At 26.9% G+C, this 24,059-nt stretch overlaps 1 protein-coding gene across 5 annotated transcripts; it reads right to left on the bottom strand.

Moving 5' to 3' along the window:
- Positions 1 to 4,655: 4,655 nt before the first annotated feature.
- LOC107453674 (NADH dehydrogenase [ubiquinone] 1 alpha subcomplex assembly factor 2) lies at positions 4,656 to 22,919 on the bottom strand. Of its 5 annotated transcripts, XM_016070587.3 has the most exons (8): positions 22,613 to 22,698; positions 22,485 to 22,525; positions 22,171 to 22,318; positions 19,272 to 19,358; positions 15,283 to 15,323; positions 10,507 to 10,572; positions 9,084 to 9,126; positions 4,656 to 5,604 (listed from the first exon to the last, which is right to left on the bottom strand). In XM_016070587.3, exons 3-8 carry the CDS (start codon positions 22,298 to 22,300, stop codon positions 5,546 to 5,548), a joined length of 426 nt encoding a protein of 141 aa, XP_015926073.1. In that variant the 5' UTR covers positions 22,301 to 22,318; positions 22,485 to 22,525; positions 22,613 to 22,698; the 3' UTR covers positions 4,656 to 5,545. The 5 variants fall into 5 exon arrangements, with proteins under 5 accessions (XP_015926073.1, XP_015926076.1, XP_015926075.1 ...); XM_016070590.5 differs by lacking the exons at positions 22,485 to 22,525; positions 22,613 to 22,698 and adding an exon at positions 22,730 to 22,919; XM_016070589.5 differs by lacking the exon at positions 22,485 to 22,525 and having other exon boundaries at positions 22,675 to 22,814.
- Between the last annotated feature and the right edge of the window lie 1,140 nt (positions 22,920 to 24,059).

Here is a 24,059-nt window from a genome sequence, read left to right as displayed (position 1 = left end):
CCAGGGTTAGCTAGCATACCATCTATATGAATATATCTCTTAGATAAAGATAATTTTTTGTATTTGATAAAATTTTGTAAAGTAAACTTGTCTCAATCTGTTGTTATGTTGTAAGTTTTAATGAAAATCAATAAATGCCTTTTCTTTCAAAAATTTCGGTATCGTACTTTTTTATAAATTAATTTCGATTGTTTTGATAAATATTTATATTAATTACAGTGAGCAGCTTCACAAATCTATATATTAAAATGTAAAATAGAATTGTTTTATTTTGTTGCTTTTAATTGATCCATCGAAATGATCTATTAGAAAAATAAATTTAAACTGTCACGTCAGCTTATTAGTCGAAAATTTTATAATTTATTTTTACGACAGAAATGATGGTATTTTTTATGAACCCTCAAAACTGAAATGAAAGAGTTACATCAATTTTCTTATAATTTTACTTCTACGTTTAGAAAATTATAAAGCTTATCAAAGATAATTTTTAAGGAACTTCTTAGAAATAAGTTATACTTTTGTAAGTTATTTATTTGTCTCTTTATTTACGGCATTTACACATAAAATGCGTTTATTACCCACTTTTACCATTATTCTTTGTTATTATTATTATGGTTATAATAATTTTAAGTTAAAGGCTTAAAATTAAAAATGAAGTTTCTTTATTATATAAAGTAATCACAAGATATTACTTGATAAAAATTATTTGATAAAATATAAATACCGTTTAACAACCAAAAGCTGATAAATAAAATATATTCGCTTTTTAATAAATAGGTTATAAAACTTCATATAAAACTGCGCTCTCAAAATATGCAGTTTAATAAATTTATATTAAACAACTGCTTTAGATCAATAAGGATTTTTTTTTCTTGCGTTATTGTTAAATAATATCTTTGGCAATAAGTTTTTAAAGTAACTATAATTAAGTAGAAATAATGTAAGTAAAAATGATGAATATGAGTTTGTGGGTGAAGTTTTTAATGTATCCAAGCTAAGTTATTAGAATAAGTTAAGTGATATAATCGGAAACTAGATCTGTCTTAATATGATTTAAAATTTTGTGATCAGTAAATCGAATAATTTTTAATTTTGATGTTTCAATTTGTGACAAATAACAAATATCCCCGGTGTTTATCTTTTAAGATCGAATCATAATTCCGATTCGGAGTTATTTATACAATAATAAATGTAGTTAGCAAAAGTAATAATTAAAATGAAGTTAGTTTCTAGTGAAGGTTAATTTAGTGCATTCAAATTGCGAAATTCAAATATTTAAGTCTAAATCGAATTTACACAGTAAGCAACCATATTTGCTCAAACAATGGATTAAATGTCAACATAGTTTTTTAAAGTGGTAGAATTTAATTAGTTTCAAAACGGTGTAACAATCTTTAAAAAAAATTGAAAAAAATTAATTAAAATTAAAAAAAAGGTTGTGAAAAATATTTGTATTTGAATTGTAATGCAAAGAAAAAATTAAATAAGTAATAAAAAATAAAATCTTTAACTCAAGGTGTTACTTTAACATAAAAAGTTTTACAAATTAGCAAATCAATTTTTAAAAAAACTAACAAACTTTATTTGATTTATAGAGAAAATATAAATTTATTTTTAATGTAGTTACTTTATATGAATTACTTTCATATGACTACATAGTAAAATTTTATAAATTTAAATACTCTGGTTATTATTAGTTCTCTAAATAATCAAATCAAAATAATAAACAATTCAAGCTGTAATTAGAAAAAGTGCATGTTAAATAAAATGATAAAACCATTTTGAAAATAAATAAAGCCGTTTTAGAGTTTAAAAAAAATATTTTTTAAGTTTTTCTTAGAAGGAGAAAAAGCATAATGTAGAGTGAGTCTCTTCTGATATCGAAAGCTAGTTGACCCCCGCAGGTTGCAATTCCCCCTTTTTCTGTGAGAGTGGTTAGTCGATTAGTTTCGGATTACTTAACATCCCAGGAAGTACACGCACCCCCACCAAAAATGTAGGGGAGACAGTGGAACGGGTTTTGGAGGTGCTATATATTTCGTCCCTATTCCGGACGAACTCTTACTGAAGGTTAGAAGGGAAATGGAAAAGCCTTCTCAGAGTATCCTTTGGCCAAGGTGTAGAGATACCTCATTTGTTCGCCGAAGCTTGTTGCGTAAAAACATTTTAAAACATCGTAGCTTAGACTGATCCTTGTTTTTTAAATTTTTCGTAACCATTGTTAGTATGATCAGTCATTATCGTCCAGATGATGCCACAAGATCGCGGATAGTTGGAAGACTCAAGATGGGCCAATCATAGGCTATCCAGGAATGGAATGGATCACTGAGATGTATCCTAGTCCACCCTATAAACTAGTGACCTCTGGCCTGGTTACTTTCAATTGAAAAAAAGCTATTGATATTAATCTAGTTTTAAATCTCCGTTTGTTTGTTTTTAGAAAAAATTAAAAATGAGTGATTTCTAATAAACTTTTAGTTTTTCACAAATTCTTTAACAATTCTAAACACTTTAAATAACTCACAATCTAACATTCAAAAATTTACAAAAATTAATTTCTCCAATACATTACTTATTTTAATATGCTTTTATTTTAATATATTTTTATTTCAATATATTTTTATTTCAATAGATATGTATTTTTATTTTAATGTATTTTAATATAATTTTATGCAAATATATTTTTATTTAAATTCACACAGCACTCTTTTGAAGTATGACTATGTATTCAATATATATTATCCAACAATATTTCTTATAAGATCCATGTCTCTTTCAACTGGATAACTGCTCCATTCACACATCAAGATTTGCTGAACAGATTTTTTCTGATCCCATAGAATCCTCGAATTAAATCCCATAAAGCACCTTTGGGATGAATCCGAACACAAATGACGTAGCCAGTTAAATTGACCATCTTCACAGCCATCATTCACTATAGCTGTGATAAATACCTGGAAACTAATTCCTATAGTTGCTAATCAAAAACTAGTGAAGTCTTTCTAAACTTGTGCAATCTGGTAATGATACTTATGGGAGATCAACATAATACTAATGTATGCCTCGAGACTCTCCAAGTCCATAGGTATAAGTTATCGAATACTTTTGACCAGATAATGTGTTTGTGAGTGTGAGTTTTGCTCTATGTAATAAAAAGTACCAACCTATATTAAAAACAAGGTTAACCCTCTAAAGATCCTTTTATATCATCTTTTAAATCTTTCCGTTTTGAAATCAAATAAAAATCATAGCCCTTTTCACAGCATAAATGTTGAAAAAAAGCAAAATATATACTGATTGATTTAACTATTTAATTAATGTTATTCATTATTTTGTAATTAATGTTAGATATTATTTTGATTTTCTTCGTCTTAACCTTTTGTGTACAGCCAGCACAACAAGTGTACCAGAAAGGCAGGCTACACCATGTTAAGCAAAAGGTTACAACTTACTGTAATTACATCTCAAGATTTTGATATTACACTGTCACTTGTTATCTTGTGCTTCTATTAAATGTTCTTGAAACATTATTTTGAGAATATTCTTAGCACATTGTACTCATAATTGAATAGAATTCTGTTTATCTCATTAATTTTCATAGTTAGAATATATTGTACCTTTGCATACATGTAATTTTGTTTTTTAATTGATGTTTTATAATTTCCAATCCTTTTTCAATGTATTATGTATATAGTTTGAATTGATAAATGTTTTCTCCTGTAAGTCCTTAAAAAAAGGCAAGTCAAAAGACTAAAAAGTAAAAAAAAAAATACTCATCTTTAACCACCAAGACATCTATGTTTTAAGATCGATGTCTAATGTAATCTTTTATTGTAAAGATTCTTTTATTACTAAAGATGGGATCTATACCCACATATGTTGCAGTATCATTAAGGTTTGTCAGCATACGACCTTACTCATAATGCCTTTAGCTATGGATATTGTAATGACATCAAAATAGAAATGTGATTCACAGCAAACTTGCAGTACATTCTCGTTTGCAACATAAAATGCTGGAAAATTAAAGCTGTGTTCAATGACTAGCGCACAAGAAAATTATTATACTTGGACTATTAAATGTGGCATAATGTTGTACAGACCAGTATGCAAACAAAAGTGCAGACTAGACTGAAAAAATGGCATGTAGTATTACAGGAGGTGAGTGTTTTCAAAGTAAAAGAAAGAAAACTGTCAAATTTTTATGGCTTGTCCGCATAAGCATTACAGCTCTTTTACTACAAAATAGTCATTGGGGCTGAGAATAATGAACATTGTAGTTATATTCCTTTTGATTTACAAATGAAATGTAATAAAACTCACTTCAGCACAGAATAAGAAATACACTTTAAAATAAATTGGCAAAACTTTTTCTCTCAAACCCAATTTTTAACCACACCAAAACTATTGTAGAATTAACAGTTTAATATGAGCTTTTAACATTATCGATTATTTATTGACAGACTTGAACTTTTTTTACTTTTAAATTGAAAAAAACAAACTGATAAAGCTTATAAGTAATAAAACTTTGTTCATTTTTTTTTTAAAGTTTTTTTACAATTGACTGATTTTTTAATACATTTTCTGAACAATTAACATACTAATAAATAAAACACACTAATAAATAAAAATCAAATCCAAAATTATTAATGAAAAAATGTTTGAAAATAACTTTATTTTTCTATTTTTCACAAATCATGCCAAATATGAAAGCTTCGATGTAAACAACCATTATTTTTAAATGAAAGTAATGAAAAATGCACATATGGTGAAGCATTTTTGCTTATGTTTAGACAATATTAAGAAATTCTAATTCAGATGAAAAACTGACAAATTTTTATATTCAAAAATTAAAGCAATCTTTGTTTAAATGTAATTTTTGTCTAGTTTATGAAAATGTTGTTCTTGTACAACTTTATATATTATGTTTTTTTTTTAATTTGTCATTTTTTAGTTTTCTTTAAAAATAATTGTATTTGTCTTAAATAATTTAAAAAATATTTAACCATTTAAAAAAAGCTTTTGTAAAAAAAAATTATAAAAAATTCTTCAAACATGATAATAAAAAAAAAAATAAATAGGAAAAAAATTCTTAATAATCAAGCATAAAAATTATTAAAGACTTTCAAAACAGTAATGAATATTTTAAATTAAATAAACTATTTTTACCAAAAGACATTTAAAATATTTTCAATGCATAATTAATTAAACATTCTAAAGAAACTTAGCTTTTATGTGTAATGCCATATAACATTTTGAAAAATCAGGTAATTGACATTTCCATAAACAAAAACTTTTCATTCTGAATAAATACACAGATCAGAAATTTTAATGAAAAGAGCTATAAGAGATAAATAATATTCATTTTTCTTTTTTCTTAAAAGAAAAGACTATATCCTTTAGTTTGGAATTTAAAAATGCGAAATGAGCTTGGAAAAAGTACTAAGTTTTCAGTTTAATTTAAGTTCTGATAAAATAATTTTTCTTTCATTTGCTTTCTACAACTTATTTATTCAAAAAACATAAACCACTGTAAAGTAGTAATAATCTAACGTGGTTGATCCTGTTTTCCAGGTTCTCTTTCATAATCATTTCTTCTAGGAAAGCCTAAAAATGGAAAGAAAAATTATAAGATTGAAAATTCTACAGCATATTGATTGTTAGAAAAAAAATTTTGACTTAGAAAAATAGATTTATTAAAAGGCTAATTGGATTGAATAAAAAAAATAACAACACGAGAAGCAAAAGCAGCTATCTAAAAGACTTAATCAGTCCTACACAATTTAGGGTAAAAAAAGACAGTGAGAGTGATGTAAAAATAAATAAGAAAGGGAAACATATAAAATAAAAATTTACCTGTTTAACAAAATAATATAAAACGATGTGTAGCTTCTAAGATTTTGGAGTATGGTAAATTCTATGACTCATAAAATGACTGTGACTATTATTTTTAAAATCTGAATCATTCTTTTCTCTCATAGTTAATAATTTCAAAATTTCAATTAACTGTGGAAAAAACTATTCCAGAACCTCTTATTTAAAAACAAAAGTTCTTATAAAGTAGATTGAAGCAGTTTTATACTTTTACATAAGCTCCAACATTTGAGGTTTTTGCAAATGCCAGTGAAGAAGATTTAAACTTTTTAACAAGTAGAATGCACAAATGGCCCATTCCCTCTGACTGTACACAATATGCTAGACAGGAGAATGTAAATTTGGTGACGATGGTGGTGGTCACCATTCTTATTAAGTATAGTGGAAAAATATCTTCATTATTGTTCTTTTTGGCCGTTAATAGATGGATGAAACAAAATGATCGTCTCCAGGAATCAATAAAAATCGTTTAAGTAAAAACTTGACTTATTAAGCTATAATTCGCAAAGATTAGTAAGAATGGCCATTATATAACATTACAAATCATCAAAGTAAATCCCCTAAAGGGATCAAGAAAACACACTCTTCGATATTGAGAAGTTCAGTTAGCATTTTTATTACAATTACATTTTTTAAAAAGGTAAGGATGGCTGGGACTCGATTGCCCAAAGGGCACTTCTAGTTGCCACAAATTTGAAATTAAAAGTGAATGCAATCGTTCCCAACCAGGGTGGTCACTCAAATCAGGTTTCAAATTTCCCTCATTTTTCCAGGTTTTCCAGCAAAAATTTCAAAATTTCCAGGTCAGTGCATTTTCTTTTCACACAAAGTGCAGGTGGGTACAAGAAAAGTGTCAATATTTTTTAGTATTTTAAATTAAAAATGTTATTTTTTTAATATATCATCCTGAATAGATGTGAAGAAAATATGTTTATCTAGAAGAATATATTACTTTTAATGAATAAAAAATGTTTTTAAGTGTTAGTTTTGTAGTTTTTGAACAAAATGTACCAAATAGCAAATACAGTGATCCCAAAAAAAATTTAAATTGCCTTCCATTTCCTATTGGAATGGGTGGGTCAATGTGTTTTATACAATTTTCCATTTTGTAAAAGTTAGTTGAAAAATCTCTAATTTTAATTTTAACTGTGCAAGGTAGATAAACAATATAGATAAAACTCATATTTAAGAAATATTTCTTTAAATTTAATAATTTTAAAAATCCTGGAATAAAACTGTAGCTGAATTTTTTTCTTTTTCTTTAAATAAAGAAATAAGGAAAAATGCCAAGAACTTGCATTATTTTGATATACAATAAAAAAAATCTATAAAGATGTTACTGTACATTAAAATAAAAAAAAAAAAAAACAATTTTTTACTGTATTATTAGTCTATAACAATTTTTCTGGTAAAAAAAGATTATACAGGAAAAATAATAGCTTTATTTATTGCCTGCATAAAATTAAATGATCCTTTTGTACAGTTCTTACAATTGATTATATTTGATGTTTTAAAGCAGACAATATTAACAGATGTACCTTTTACTTGCATTTGGTGGCATAGCTAACAGTGAATGAGAAAGAGCATATGTCCCTGGTTGTAACATCAGAGATGAGACAAATTTATGAAGAAAAAAAATTTATATGAATTCTAGAATAAATTTTTATCTCTTTTTAATACCCTCTCTCCAGTTTCATTTGCCAATCTCAGGCCCAATAACTACTAAAAATTTGTATCCCATTTACCTAATAATATGATGCGTGTTATTAATGTAGTTTGATATGCAAGTAGGCTTATTATTTTTTTAAAAAAGATTTCTTTACAAAAAAAAAAAATAACTACAGAATGTTCTGAATTTTTTCCCCTCTAAATACATACATTTTTCAAGCTCTAAGCAAAAAGATTGATTTAAAATGTTCTAAATAAAGTTAAATTGTTTCTCAAAAAATTAAAACTGAGTTGCTTACCACAAATAAATAAACAAAATAAAATTAAAATAAAATATATATAAAAACTTCATTGATCAATTTTAAGTTATAATATAAATAACCTAAAGTACAGCATAGTTAAACAAATTGTATAGGTTACTGAAGTGAAATACATTATTGAAAATTAACCTAAAGGAATATTTAGATGGTTTCCATTCATATTTCATTTCATAAAGAAAAAGCAAAATAAGAGATGGAAATAAATAAAAACAAATGTAATAAAAAGAAACTCAGTGGTGTCTGACGCAAAAACAATTTTACCGAGAAAAAAATAATTCATCGGATGAACGCTTACAGAAAAAGGGTGCAAGATAAAATCTATTATTAAACTATAACCAATTATTTTTTGGAAAGTTAAAAACACTAAAACATTTTGTAAAAGAAAAAAATACCCCCAAAGAATTGGAACAAACTTGAACAGTAAATAAATTCAGCCAATGGAGCAAATATCCTAAACTCTTCTTCCACCTCTATTATAATTTTTGCCTTTCCTAAACTGATTAGTCCTATAATCTCCAAAGAGGTCAAAGATTTCACCATCCATTTAGCAACATGGAAGAGTTTCATATGGCATTCCAGTTTAGCAGGGTAATAATGAAAAGAATTTTAATGCAAGCAAAGTATTACTAAGTTTATGCTATTTCAACTGCTTGACGATAAATTTCAGTCTAAATAAAGTGGATATAACGGATGGTAAAATAATTCAAGTTAAGAAAAAAATTCCAGCTTTTCTTTAAAATTTCCCTGACTTTTCCAGGTTTTTTCCAGTATAAAAAAATTCCCTGATAATTCCAGGTTTTCCAGGTGAGTGGATTTATTAAAATATAACACAGCCAAAACAAAGTCAACCCCGCATATCAATATTAGGTTTAAAAAAATACCCTGGCAATCACAAGTCGCCAATAAATTTATGGGAATTATTACAACCATGCAACTGAAACATATTTGCGGTTAGAAATTTAAGAATCAAAAAGTTATAAATAGATTTTTGTTTTTGATTAGGCGCGACAGTGAATTAATGAGTCTGCATTAGTATTGAAATAAAAAGTATCCGTACATTGATTGATAAGAAAAGAATAAAATATTTTATGTTCACTTTAAAAGATTAAGTCTTTGATTTATTTGAAATATAATTTGATTAATAAAATAAGATTAATTAATTAAAGATATTTTAAAAGGTAGGAAATAAATAAGTAATGCCATTTGTGACATCACAATACAAACCTCCTTCAGAAGAGTAAACACTTGGTTTTGAATCCAATTCCTTCTAAAATACAAGGAAGAAACATTTATAACTAAAGGAAATTTATATTTTATTTTATACATACTTATTTACACCTATTTTATACATACTTATTTACACCAGAAAATTAATTATATAAGGAGCTTTAATACCTTGCATTTATCCTTAAGCTTAAAGAACCTACCAATATTTATTAACATTGAGCTTCCAGTCACAGTTTAGCAGAGCTAGCCTTAATGTTGCAAGGTCATAGTTGATCATTGGAGCTTCTCCATGTTAACTGTTAACTAACACAAAATACCCCATAGAAACCATTTTAAAAATTCTTCACACATTTCACCTTTCAGACCAATAGTGAGTTGAATTACTTACAGAGCAGCAAAATATCAAGATATTTAAATGGCTTGATATTCATTTCTGGTGTGTAAATGTAAAGCTTGTAAAATTGGAATTTTAAAAAAAATAGTTACCAATTTAATAGTTACTAATTAAATTATAATTAATAATTAAGGGTCTCTAATTTGAAATATTTTAATCACTTTCTTATAATATATCATGAAAATGGCTACTAATTGTTCAAAATGACACATAATTGGCTAATAAAATTTTTTATCAAAATGCTTCAATCACAATAATTTCAATTACACATTTTTTTCAAGAAACATCTGTTATAAAAATTAAGATAGTGAATTCTGTGAAACTAAATTAAATCATTATGCATAAAAATAAGTTATTACACTTTATTGGATACATGGAACCATAGTCTATTTATATATTGAACTTAATGAAATTTTATAACATACAATTATTTCTCAGTGACAAAATATAGATTCTTTCAGTTTGAAAATCGAAAATAAAATTAGTCATTCCAAATAAGCTTTATCTTTTTAGACTATCCATTATGCTTTTGCCAGTGGCATGCACTGATGTGTGGATGCTCAAGATGAATGATATATATTTACAATCTAAATCTATGTTTAAAACTTATTTTTATGTAAATGCAAGTGGAATTTATTCTATAATAAAAAATTATTATTTTTAAAAAAGTATTTAAAGTATTCTTCAGTAAGAAAGTATTCATTAGAAAAGAATGCTTAAATTTTCATGTCCTAAAAGTTTGTAATTAAATTTGTTGAAAAATCATAGTTTATTCTTCATAAAATATTTTGTTTCAGTCATATAAAATCATAAAAAAAGTTATACATTAATTTCATATTTAATTATTTGCTGTTACAAAAAAAAAGGCTGTATAATTTTTTCTAAATTTATTTTCAAAAAATTTGCTTATTGAAATAAAACAATGAAAAACGCTTTAAAAAATTAAAGCCTTGCTTGTCATTAAAAACAAAAAAATTAAAAATATTCAATAAATCAATATCAGAAAGAAATAATGTAAAAGCTTACATCTCCTGCATTTTTCTTTGCATTTTCTTTTTTCATATTTGCTACAGCTAAATTCATTTGAATTTCCTAAATTTTGAGGGAAAATAAAATAAGGAAGTCAATCATACTTATTTTTTGTAATTAAAATTTAAATTATAATCATACTATCATAATGAAAATAAAATTAAAATCATACTATTTTTTGTAATAAATCATCATATAGAGTAAAAGAAAAAATACTGAATATAATTATTATGTTTAATGATGAACAAATAAATAAATATAGGATAAAATGTGGAAACTATTTAATATTTCAAAATAATTTGCTGGTTATTTTCTTTTTGTGTACAAATTTTCACGACAAAATTTTTAAGATTTTTTCCCTTTACATGTTTTGTTTTTTCAACGATGACAGTGAAAATGATAATAAAACTGTATTATATTTACAGACAGTTTAAGTTTAAAAGCAATATTTTTAATTGAACTCATAATTTGTACTGTGACAAAGTTAAAAATGATATACTTTCCTCTACCACCAAAGTTTTAAATTTTTTATAACAAGTATTAATCTAAATATCAATATAAACACCTGTATGGAAGTGGTATACGGCTGCAGCATACAACTAAAAGGTTCAAGGCACATTTTCTGGAATTTTATACAACACAAGAATAGCCCCTTGTTCGCCAGGCTTGAATACAATAGATTTTCCATTTGATCCATCTTAAAGACAAGGGTTTTGCTAAACCTCATAAGACTTTGACATACATTTGTCATAAAAAAATCTTTGTAGAAGGAATGTAACAAAATATCAGTAGAGGAGTTATAGCCTGTAGGAAATTTTTTTTATCATGTTTACAGCCCTGAATTGAAGCTAAAAGTGGTCATTTTTGTTAATAAACAACAGGTGATAATGTTTTGATGTTTATTTGAAAAATATATTATAGGTATATATGTCATTTCTTGTCACGCTATGGTATTATTAGCTCAAAAACTAGTGTTTTGCTCAATATGTATCATTGATCAATAAAATAATGCATATCAAAGCCTTTGCAAGTAACAGATTCTTATGAAGTAATATTCTGCAATTTATGCAATTATATTTTTTTTTCAGCTTTCTTACAATTTAACATTACAAGACAACAGTCTTAATAGTTGCTGACAGTCTTAAAGTAACTGTTATCACAAATCAAAGTTCGCCAAGATTTACAAACCAAATTTAAAATGTATAATTTTTATTTAACCCAGTGTCTGAAATAAGTTGTTCTCTTTAAAATTCCTGTTATTTCTTCACCTTGTGTGGCTCTGACTAAACATACAGTACATTTTTGAAAATCCAACAGTCATGGGGAATATCATAATTATAAGAAAATAAAGAAGATATACAATTAGTTAAGAGTTAGATATGTTTTCTAAATATGCAAACATTAAACCTTTAAATAAAATTATTAAAATAAATAACTACTTTCAAAGTAGAACAGTATACAGTCTCTGGTCAAATTATTAGATGCACTATAAGATTCTATGTAAAATCTTAATTATCAGGTGATACTATACAGCTTTATTGCTTTTACTCGGCTGAAAGCAGTTTGCACTTGCTTACATTCATGTATCAATTGGTTAACATTGTAATGCAATACGTTAAAAATAAATACAAATAGGAATTATATAAAAAAATCTCCTGAATAAAAACCCGTTACATGTATGTTTAAATATAAAAGTATTGCATATAAACTCGTGCAAAACATGTAATAATTAAAAAACTACAGTTCGTCTAATAATTTGGTCTAATTATTTTAATCTAGTAATAAAATACCTAATGTAATAAATATTCTATAGTTATATAATATATCGTCTAATTTTTCCAATAATTGAATTTATATTATATATCGTCTTATTTAACCAATTGATACATGGACGTAAACAAGTGCAACCAATTTCAGTCGTGTAAAGACAATAAAGCTGTATAGTATCACCTGATAATTAAGATTTTACATCGAATCGTACAGTGTGTCTAATAATTTGGTTAGGGAATGTAGAGCCCTATCATCCGATTCCATTAGTCAAGAGATGAAAAAAAACATGCATCACAAAGAACAATTTGTTATTATTACTATAGTTATTTTAAAACAAAAAAAAATCATTGTTTTAAATATTTTCTGAAACTATATCATGAATAAATTTACATTAAAGTGAATAAAGATTTTCTTATGTGCATTCTTAAACCATTATCTTTTGTTTAATACCGTAAAAAATCAAACAAGTCCCCACCCATAGTTTCATATATTGACCAGCGATCAAAACCAAATAAACTACCATCCTCTAATGCTTTCCTAATATCTCAACTCTGTTAAGTGTTTCTATTTATATAGGGTACAAAAGGATAGAAATAAAATAAAAACTTTCCGTAACTCCTACTGAATAGCTGCCTCAAGGTAATGGTCAAAACTAAACCAGATGGAGAACCGAAATAAAGTTTCACTTCACTACCTGTTTCACTTCACCTGACAAAGCCTGTCGACGCTCTAAGCAAGTTAGGTGAATCAAGGTAAAAAAAAACTTGTTTACATTCCTCCTGTGACATCACACGCCTCTACTCGGATCTCTTGAATATGGAGATTAGCATGTGGAAGAGAAATTTCAGCAATGGGAAGGGGTTTAGAATTTGAAACCAATTGCTTTCTTCTCAGAATTGTCCCTGATCTAAGAAGAAAAATATCTTTAAACTTGATCTACTATTACATGCTCACAGCAATATGAAAATCAGTCTCAGTCTTAAATCTTTACTCAGTCTGTTCTGATACCAATTTTTGAGCCTAGATGCCGAAAATAAATTTTTACACAGTAGCAAATAAAGTTGAAGTTGTCAAATGGCATAGGGATAATGGAAGCATCCTGAAAATATTTTAATATCGCCAGAAAATGCATCAGATATTGGATCAATAACAAAGAAATATTAATGGCAAATAACCATTCAGATAAAAAAAATCAAGGAAATTGACAAATGGCAGGAAATTGGTATCAAAAGAGTTGGATAATAGGCTAAATTAATTTTAAGAAAAAAAAAAGAGTCGAAATCACGTTGCTGTTTCAAATAGAAGTGCATAGAATCTAGATGAAGAAGCATAGAAAATTGCAACTTCTCTTGGCCCGAATGATTTTAAAGCTTTTTCTATGTACATGAAACAAAAGAAAAGAAGATTTAAAATTTTCATGAGAACAGGTACGGAGGGCAAGAAACTGCTTTCCCACAATATTGATGCTGCAAATGGATTTCTTCAAGCTGTGAAATTTTTGCATTTAAAAAAATACTTTGCAAATTTTAATATTGAAAAAATTAGCCAAACAATGGGTACAGTTCAAATAACCAAATTTACAAACCAACATTGTGGTGGAAAATTATACAATAATAAATTGTAACACGAGATGTAAGAATAGGGAATCTATGGTGGCGCTATCGGCGATGACATCTAGCGATCAATTCACCATTTTTGTTATCATTAAGAAACCGACCAGCCACACCCTATACAGTGTACGTCAGAATTTAAGAAACCATCAAACATTTAAATTATCTGCTCCACCTATGGATAGTTGACAAGTACATTGATGGGCTCTTGATTAGACAAGATTTGGGACGGCTATCAAGACGGCTACCAAGATTGCTTGTTTAAGACAAAGTGGCCACTTATTTCAGAAAGGATAAAAAATCTAGACATGAACAAAATCATCCTCACAGCAGGTTATGCAGGCTTTATTCAACCTGCTGATATGTCCTGTATGTCACCATTCAAAAGTGCATTGAGAAGGGTTATAGTGCACATTTATTCTATAAAAACAAAGAACCCCCTGGCTGAGAAAAGGTCATCTTGTCATGATGTGATAAGTTTTGTTTTGGCAGCGTGGAAGGTGATTTCAGATGAAACCATTTCCAATACATTTAAGAAATAAGCTATTTCAAATAAATTTGAAGGAAGCAAAGATGAATTCTTCCATTCTTGCTTAATTGAAATCAATATATCATTGGCAAAAACAACTAATATTAATGAAGAATGTCAAACCTCATTTGTGATGATGACTCAGTTGTATCATTTGAAACCCTTTTATGATTAGAAATGGTTGCAGAATAATATATTCAAATTAAATCTTTCATTCCTTGTGTTCATTCTTTATTAAAAAAAAATTATTCTCACTAATTGCTTTTGATGATTCAATCGTAATAATTTGAAAAAGAAGAGTAAGGGTGAAAGATAATTTCTTTAAAATACAATTTATTTTAATTATTTAATTTAATTTTAATTTGTTTCATTCTTAATTAAATCCAGCAAAATTTTCACTTCATTAAATATGTTCCATTTTCTTAAAAATGTGCATTTTTCCTGGCTACCTTCATCACCCACCCCCCTTAAGTCAAAATTTGGGTGGGGCTTAATCCGTATTTTAAAGCATAGTAAATTTTAGAAAATCATAACACATTAGGATAACATATAACAGTCAAGGAAATAAGAACAAAAACAACTGAATAAGATTTTCCAAATGTTGAGAAAATTTTATATTTTGCAATACTATCTACTATTCAGAAAATATATATACAGTATCCAAAATTTACTGTAGTAAGAACATTAAAATTGCAAAGTAATGCATAGCTTGCTTTACAAGTATTTCTGTATCACTCTTGAAAGGAACATTTGCTCTTAACTACACATCATAATTTAAAAACATGTTAATATCTCTTGTGATATTATTCTATTTCTTTGGATTTAGTACATTTGATTAAATAATTATAATACAAGAAAACTTACTTCCTTTGTTGGGGGATCTTTACGTCTACCACGAAGCCAAGCTATGGAACAGATATATATTAATAAGCAGATGTAAAAGTAAAAGCATGATACAAAATAGATGTTACAGAATAAATAAATGATTAATAAAATTTCAAATACATTTTAATCATAAATGTAAACATTTTAAAATATTAAAATATTTTGCGTTTATTTTCCTACTATAATGGTATTCATTAAATATGTAAGTATTTATTTTATTTGTTAACTGTGTTGCAGCAGAAAAGGAAAACACTTGGTGTTCATATTTTATGCAATACAATTACTTGATAAAACTAATTTAACTATTCAGTACTTTTTCTATGCTACAGTATTATGTTAAATACAGTATTATGTTAGCTACAGTATTATGTTAAATAAGAGATTAAAAAAAATTTAAGTACAAAATAAAATTATTTTTAAAACTACTATATTTCTTCAAATTCTTAAATAAGATTTTTAAGAAACATAAAAATGGATAATTACTCAATGTATGTAATCTATTTAATATTTCTTTTAAAGGGAAATATTTGACTTTAAGTTTTTAATAAAATAAGTAAAACAAATATAATTTTTAAATACAAAATTTAAAAAAATAGGATTTTCTTTCATAGGTGAGCATAAATGTCATCTAAAAACAGTTAATAATAATATATACCAACATTTGTCAATGAAAATGAAGAGAAAAGTAAATACAGACATTAAATGAAGCTACGGAAATTACAATTTTCTATCCTTTATAATAATATTAAATCAGAACAGAAAAGTACTTAATCTAAGAAATGTTAATATATAAGAAATATCAATAAATTTGAACAAAACTGACTTCTAATTCAACAATGTTTTAAAAATATTTCAGCCTTTCATCCCTTCAGTGGGTCGATAAATGAGTACCAAGCATGCTTGGGAACTAAACACTGGGGGTTCCGCGTTCGGTTGACCACCTGACCGGAACATCTGCTCATGCACCCCAGAGCCCAAGGTCAAGAAAACTGAGATGTGCACAGTAGGCCTTGGCCCTCTATGGGCTGTCGCGCCGCTGAGTTTTTTTTTTCTAAAAATATTGCACAGGTAACATTTTTGCTGTTGCTTTTTTTTCAATTAAATAAAGTAACTTTATATTTGAAGAACTTCTATTTGAAGAAATATATAATTGTGATTCTATTCATGTCTCCTCAATTCATGCCTCCTATTTTTTTTAAAATATGTGTTTCATATGGCTTTATAAGGAATTCAATCCAGGAAATTTGACAGCTCACTGCATCACAAAGGAGCAGAAAAATAACAAAGAAACAATTCAACAATTTAGGTAAAGTGAACAAAAAAGAACAATAAACATTTGAATCAATAAACATTTCAACAATATATAATTTTAAACATTAACATGAAAAAGGTAAAGTTAGTGACAATTCACGAGAGTTCTTGCGTCCCAATACAATTTAGTGACATTCCCACTTTTCTAGGAGTTCTATCTAGTCCCTTGCACAAAAAGAAGGTGATCAGAGTTTAATACACCTGTGTCACAAATTAGGCATGCTTCGCTGGGAAGAATTCTTATGTTACATAAATATTCTAATAAGAAATTGTGGCCTGTTTTAAGCCTAAAAATTTCCAATTTTAAAATATTCAATCAATGATGAGTCATATTATTTAAGATACTTATATAATAATAGTATGAGAAAGACACTCTAATATAGTTTAAGAAAGTGAAAATATTTAAATATATATCAAAACAAAGACAACTTTATCAGCCTGAAATCTAAGTTTGCAATGTGCATCAGAACAATGTATGTGTAGATCAAATTTCAATGATTATTTAGAAATTATTACGTCTCGCTAATTGAAAACTTTTATTTTGAAATCAATGAGTAAAAATAAAAAATTAAAGTCAGCACAAATCAATAATTAACCTAAAAAATTATGATAATCTTGTTATCAACTAATAATCAACTAATCTCAAAAGCACATGCAAAGATATATATATATATATATATATATATATATATATATATATATATATATATATATATATATATATATATATATAAAGAAACATTAATGCAATGACAGCAAAAATCATGTTCTTAAAAGTAAAAATATAAATTGACTGTTCAAAAAATTTAGCAGGTTTGGTGTCTAAAGAAAAAGATGAGATATCAACTGCAACAGCAACCGTGTTGCTTCTTTCATCCTTCGTCTGTTGCAACAACCAGTAATTGTTGTTGCATTGCTTTCAACAAGAATTGGATGTGATTCAATTTTTGTGGTTGCTGCAGACCAGGCAAGTCAATCTATTTCATTTAAATTTCTATTCTCAAAAGGAGAATAGGGTAAAATTACATATGATTTTAATGTTTACATATTTAAAAACAAAGTAACTTGTTTTAATATAAAATGTTTGAGAATATTTTAAAGATATATTTTGTGATATACACATTAAAAAATATATTTATTATAAAATTGTTTTTCAAATTTTTTTATTTAATTAACTTGCTACAATTTTTCTTATTTTTTTAATAAATGAAAGATAAATTTTAAAAACCATTTAGGTGAATAATCTTTTTACATTATCTTTACTGATATTTATTTAGAAACAGTGCTTCTAACTTTATAAATTCTTTTTAATTCGCAAGATAAATTTGTAAATTATAAAGTAGGAATAATCTCTAAGATTATGTAGAGTAAAACTTATTGTGTGTAAACAATATTTTAACTGTATTTTTATTGAGTTATTGGAGAAAAATGTACCAACACTTTACTTAATTCCTTTATAATACTTTAAACTAACACCTAAAAGCTTGTTATAAAAATTTTTGCTTTTTAGTTATTCATAAATGAGTGGAAAAAAATTAGATTTAAATGCATAAATTTTAACTTTTTTGCTCTTCATTGCAGATTTTATAGTTGTTTTTTTAATGGTACATGTTTGCAAAAATTAGTTTACCTCCTTGATTGTGAATATATTAAAAAAATTTGTAATTCATAATTATTTATATAATGCCCTTATTTAGCAGTATAAAATTTTTAGTATTTATATCAATTAATTGTTTTAAATTAAACCTTTGATTTTTATTTATTGAATCAATACAAATTTTAACATAAATGAGGAAATATTCAAGGCTATATAGTTTTTCAATTAAAAAAATATTTGAAATTCATAGAATTATGAAAAGAAATAAGAAAGAAAAATTTACAACATAAATATAAAGATATAAAATAGTAAAAGTATGTTTTAGTTCTAGCGGTATAAAAAACAAAGAATAATTACTTCTTTTTATCATTTATTTGAACATGATGGAGTTTAAATTTGACAATAATCTTATTGATGTATTGCAGCATTAAATAAATAAGAAAAAATACTTTAGATGATATATATAATAATATTTAGTAAATTTAAAATTTTTCTTAACCAGTTTTTTTAAACTTTGATTAAAAGCGTAATTTGAAAATTACAATTATAGGCAAGATAATCTTTTTTTTAATAAAAATAGCAATATCAAGAAATAATAATTTCTAATTTGGATTTTCCTTTTTGAATGCAGAACTCTCTGTGGTGAACTTGAACAATTTAAATTAATCCAACATCGAACTTCCAATACCTCTGTTTTAAGGGCTACAACACAACAAGTACTACATCTGATGCTGCAGCTGCAGCAAAGAAGAGTTTCCGATTTTTAATTTCACTAAAAGAAGAAGTTCATAAGTAACAGTTATGTAAATGTAACTGACCAATAAAATCCTTCAGTATAAAAGAAAATAATTAACCATCCAGCAACTTTATAATCAAACAAAGATGAGTTGGAATAACTACCACCTCTTTCTAGTACCTAAGAAAAAGCTTAATTTTATAATTCCAAAACTCAAGATACTCAACATCTTTTCAATTCAAAATATGTACCAACAGAAAAACCATTTAAATGCATTGTTACTTTAAAAAGTATATAAGTAAAAATCAAGCAAATAAAACTAACCTTCCCACTCAGCTGGTAAATCCTGCTGCCATTCACCATCTTTAGGTTCAAACCAACGAGTATCTAATTTTTTGAAAGATTCTTTTCCTAAAAATGAATTTAAAATGTAGGAGTTAAAGTGAAATACTAAAGGCTCTAGAGTAAAAATATAAGAAAAAAAAAATAAAAAAAAACAGTACAAAGTATAAGTTTGTATACTTTATTAAAAAAAAAACATTTCAACTGTTATAAATTAAATATAATTTTAAAAAATATCTCTCGTGTAATTATCTTTCCAAAAAAAGGCAGTTTTGCTACTGCATATAAAAAGACCAATAGACTATTGCGGACCTTCCACACATTTGGTGAATCAACTGTCCCAAACTGCAGAAAAAGAGAGAGAGAAAACTTAGAGAAAATATATCTTTTTGTAAGATTGCGAAATTCAACAGATAACATATTAAATGTTGTATATTAGGGTGGAATGTAAAATCACATTTCGAAACTTTTTTCTTCAATAACGACCAAAACTTGACCCAACCTCTCAAAAGTATATCTTAAATATTTTTGATTTATTTCGAGTTTATCTACCAGTGCAATTGATTTGAATATTAAGAAATTACACGAAAAGTTTCTATCTCTGCTTTTTCTTAATTATTTTTTTAAATAATTTTTAACACCACCAAATCAAGGAATCAATAGTCAATTAAAGAATAAAATTCTGACTGCAACCGTACATAGTGCGTGTTAGAATAGGTTTTAAATTAAAAGACTGGGCTGCTTCCTCTCCATTATATTCAGAGAAATGTTTATATTTTTTATTGAAAATTCAATGAACATGTTTTTCTTTCAGGTTTTACAAAATTATAAATATTTAAAACACAATTAGTTTTACTTACATTAAAAGAAATAAACAAGAAAATATAGATTTTCAAAATAAATGAGCTGGAAGAAGATAAATTTTAAAATATATATTTTTATGCAATTTAAAATCCCATAGGAGAAGGTCAAACTACTTTTAGTATTGCAACTAAAAATTAAAAAGAAATTTTTTTTAACATAGAAGAACGCTCCACTCTATTGTATATACAGTACGGAACCGATTATCCGGAACGGTCGGGACGATCGCTATTCCGGATAACTGATTTTTCCGGTTTTCTGAATCGCTACAAAAAGCCGTTTTTTTTTATTGTTAAACCTAACTAAAAAATTGGAAATAATCTTAAAAATAAGAAAAAACGATGAAGTAATACACTAATGATTATTTCCAAAATGATGGTAAGGTAAACTTTCCATCATTCCTTCAAATCTTTAAAAAAAGAAAGAAAAATCGTAAAATCTTATGAGGAAAAAAAAAATTTCTTTTTAAAAATGGCGAGAAAATTTATTGAATTTCGTTCCGGTTTTTTGGTTTTCCGGTTTTCTGATTTCCGGATAACGGGTTCTGTACTGTACCTACAAACAATCAAAATTAAAACTTTTTGTTATTCAGTCAAAAGCTGTTCAAGGTAATTTGCCTTTCATTTATTATTTTGTACCTTGTAAGTTGAAGTAAAAAGTGAAAAAAAAAAAACTTTAAATTTCTTCTTTTTTTTTTTTAAGGAAACAAGGATTTTTTTGAAAATTTCAAGGTAAATACAGTTAATATTGCAATTATCATTGCATATGACATTCAAAGTAAATAAGTTCCAAGCTTATTGCTATATATTTGACATTGAGTGCTCAAAAACATTTCTTTTTCTTTATAATTTATTGCTGATCTCTTACCTTATCGCTAATTGACCTTAATGTTAATTAAAAATTACTCTAAAACGACTGTTTAATTTTATTGAATAAATCAGTAGTTATAGTAATAATAAGATATAAAAAATATCCATATCTTGATGAATATTTAAGTTACGTTTACAAAATTTCGTGCAGTTAATGCATATGATATTCAAAGTAAATAATATTAGTTGCAAGCTTATTGCTATATTTTCGACATGGAGAGCTCAAAAACATTTATTTTCCTTCATGATTTATTGCTGATATATATTTTGCTAACCTTTAAAAGCATTAAACTTTCTTGATGTGTATAAAAAATCCTGCAACCTAAACACTTCTACAATTTTAAAATATTTTTCTAAGTATTTCTTGAGAAATATGCAAAAAAATTAGCATAAAAGTGTTTTCATAATTCTATCTATCTCTTGTATTTTAATAAATATATTTGCAAGAGTACTTTTTTCTTGGAATATCACATAATTATAGATGCTTTTTAATTTTCTGAACACAATACCTTTAGTCCCAAAATTGGGATTTTTTTTTTAACTAAAACGAAAAAAAAAACTTTTAGGTAAGTGTCTTTGGAATTTAATTCTTTGAGATAGTTTAAGAAAAAATTTCTAACGTATTCATGTAAAAAAAATTTACATTTGAAAAAAAAAGAAAAGAAAAAAAAAATGCATGATGTATGAAATATTTTTATGACTCTTTGATAAAATTTATGAGAATTCCATGTGTTTCCTGATCTACTTTTGTAAACATTTAAACAAGTCTAATAAAAACTTTGCTTTATAACAGATACTTTCAAAATCAACTAAAATCCGGTTCAACAAATAATATAACTACAAAAATATAAAGTATTCATCAAGAACTGTCACAGTTAGCAAAGCCTAACCTATTTCTATTTTTAAACTGTAAAAGTAGATGAAGCACATCTAAAAGTAAATGTATTTTAGTAACTTTTAAATTTAGATCAAACAATTATTATCTGCTATTGTTGTTAACATCTAAACAAGTCCAATGAGTACTTTGATTTATAAAAAAAAGATACTATAAAAAAAATGTGCTGTAAGAATTCAACAATCTAAGTATTTATCAATAGTTATCTGAACTGGCAAAACATAAGCCTAAATTAAGTAATAAGAGATGACCTTACTTCGAGATGCTTCATAATATTTATTTCCAACATTATCTTCGCCCATCAACTTTCCCTCACTAGGTATCACTTTAAAAGATCTTATAATATTATTTATGATCATACGCCATACACTCCTTCCTTCCGACATTGGTTCTTAGGATTTAAACTAAAGAAAAAGCAAGGTACATTAATAGTAAATAATAATATAAATATTTCATTTGTAAATTTTTACAAAAAAGTAATAAAATTCTGACAAAATGAAAGAATATATGCATCTTTGAAAAGAATTGACAAACATTTTTGTTAATTTTTTAAATTTTTGCCAAAAATACTTTTAAGTCAGTTCCTCAGCAAGCAGTAAATAAATCTTTTGCTGGAAATAAAGGACATAAAAATTAGGAAAATATACAAATGCAGAGCAAAATTGGATGAGTATATATATTAATTTGAGATTAAATACATTAGTTTGATGTATTTTTAATTTTCCATAATATTTGCCGGTTAATGATTTGTATGACTTACAAAAAATATAAATTCTTAGATTCCATTACATAGGCAAATTCATTTTCGCTTTTACCTGAAGAGCATTGTATACATTGCTTTTAACATTCTTACTGCAATCTTCACACGCTTGAGATTGTTTAATGGACCAATCTCATTCTATGATATTCACCTTGGCCAAACAGCTCTTTGCTTGCCATCAAAGGCCAAGATATGCGCCTATGCTTTTGCACATAAACTGTGCATGATCATGAGAATGATGGATTGATGGAAAACATTTATCCTCAAAAAACTCACTAATCAGTAAGGTTCCGATTCGCACGCAAAAAATTCTCGGATGTGAGTTCGAAGGTGTGAACGAGAATTAGTGCGGAAGAAAAGCCTGTTGAAGTTTGTGGGTTTGTATGTAGGGGCAGTGGGTTTGTAACGCAAACAATAAAAGTGTACACACAAAATAATATTAAAAATGAAGTTGATTTCTCTTTAAAAAAAAGTTCTTTAACAGTTAAAGACTGTGTGATTCGTGAAAGCAAGACCTATAGGACGCGTTGTTATTTGAGATGAATTCCTGCTAGCAGAACAACAGGATCATCAGCTGCACTGGTTGTTGTAGTTGTAATTCATTTACGTTGCTCTAGAGCTGCACAATGGGCTATTAGCGACTGTCTGGGAAACATCCCTGAGGATGATCCGAAGACATGTCAGCACAATTTTGATCCTCTGCAGAGTGAATAGCACCCCTTCTTCGGCAACTCGACAACCTGCTCGCGAAGTCGAGCACTTTACGTTAGAACAGCTTGACGAGGACCAATACCGCACTCCCTGTGGGTCCCTACGCAGACTGGCCCAGGTGGTCACCCACCCGTCCAGAAAGCATTTAACCGTACGGCAACCTTGTGTCGGAATTTTATTTTTATGGCCACGAAAATGTTTGTACTAAAAACCTTGGTAAAATGGTCACTTAGGTCCATAATGACGTTCTAACTGACGTCACACTAGCGATAGGATAAAATTGCATTGTTCATTAAAATTTTAAGACAAGGTGCATTTTAACCGAGCATACAATACTTTGCTGAAAGAAACCTTACAATTAGCTGGATTTAAGATTATTTTCCCCTTGAGACTAGCTTTATTAAAGGATTTTTTTCACTCTTGAAAACCTTAAGTCAACCTCGATTTAAGTGTTTTAGATAGAAGGTTGTTTTCCAAGGTTTTGAATTAGGGTAGTGTGCGTAGAATAAAGCAGATTGTCACAGAGGTTGCATTAAAAGGTTTTAGGTTTACATTAAAAGATTTTTGCTGAGTGAAAATAAACCTAATTTTGCTATCTGGGCAGCACACTGACCGCAGCCAGTGATGCTTGATATTAGTATTAATAGTGGTTTCAAACTCAATTTTTGGTATAA

Source organism: Parasteatoda tepidariorum, chromosome 11, assembly GCF_982258835.1.
Source record: "Parasteatoda tepidariorum strain Cologne lab strain chromosome 11, Ptep-v5.0, whole genome shotgun sequence".
In the NCBI taxonomy this organism is placed as follows: domain Eukaryota; kingdom Metazoa; phylum Arthropoda; class Arachnida; order Araneae; family Theridiidae; genus Parasteatoda; species Parasteatoda tepidariorum.
The sequence above is the reverse complement of the archived record's forward strand: the minus strand, read 5'-3'. Positions and strand labels throughout refer to the sequence as shown.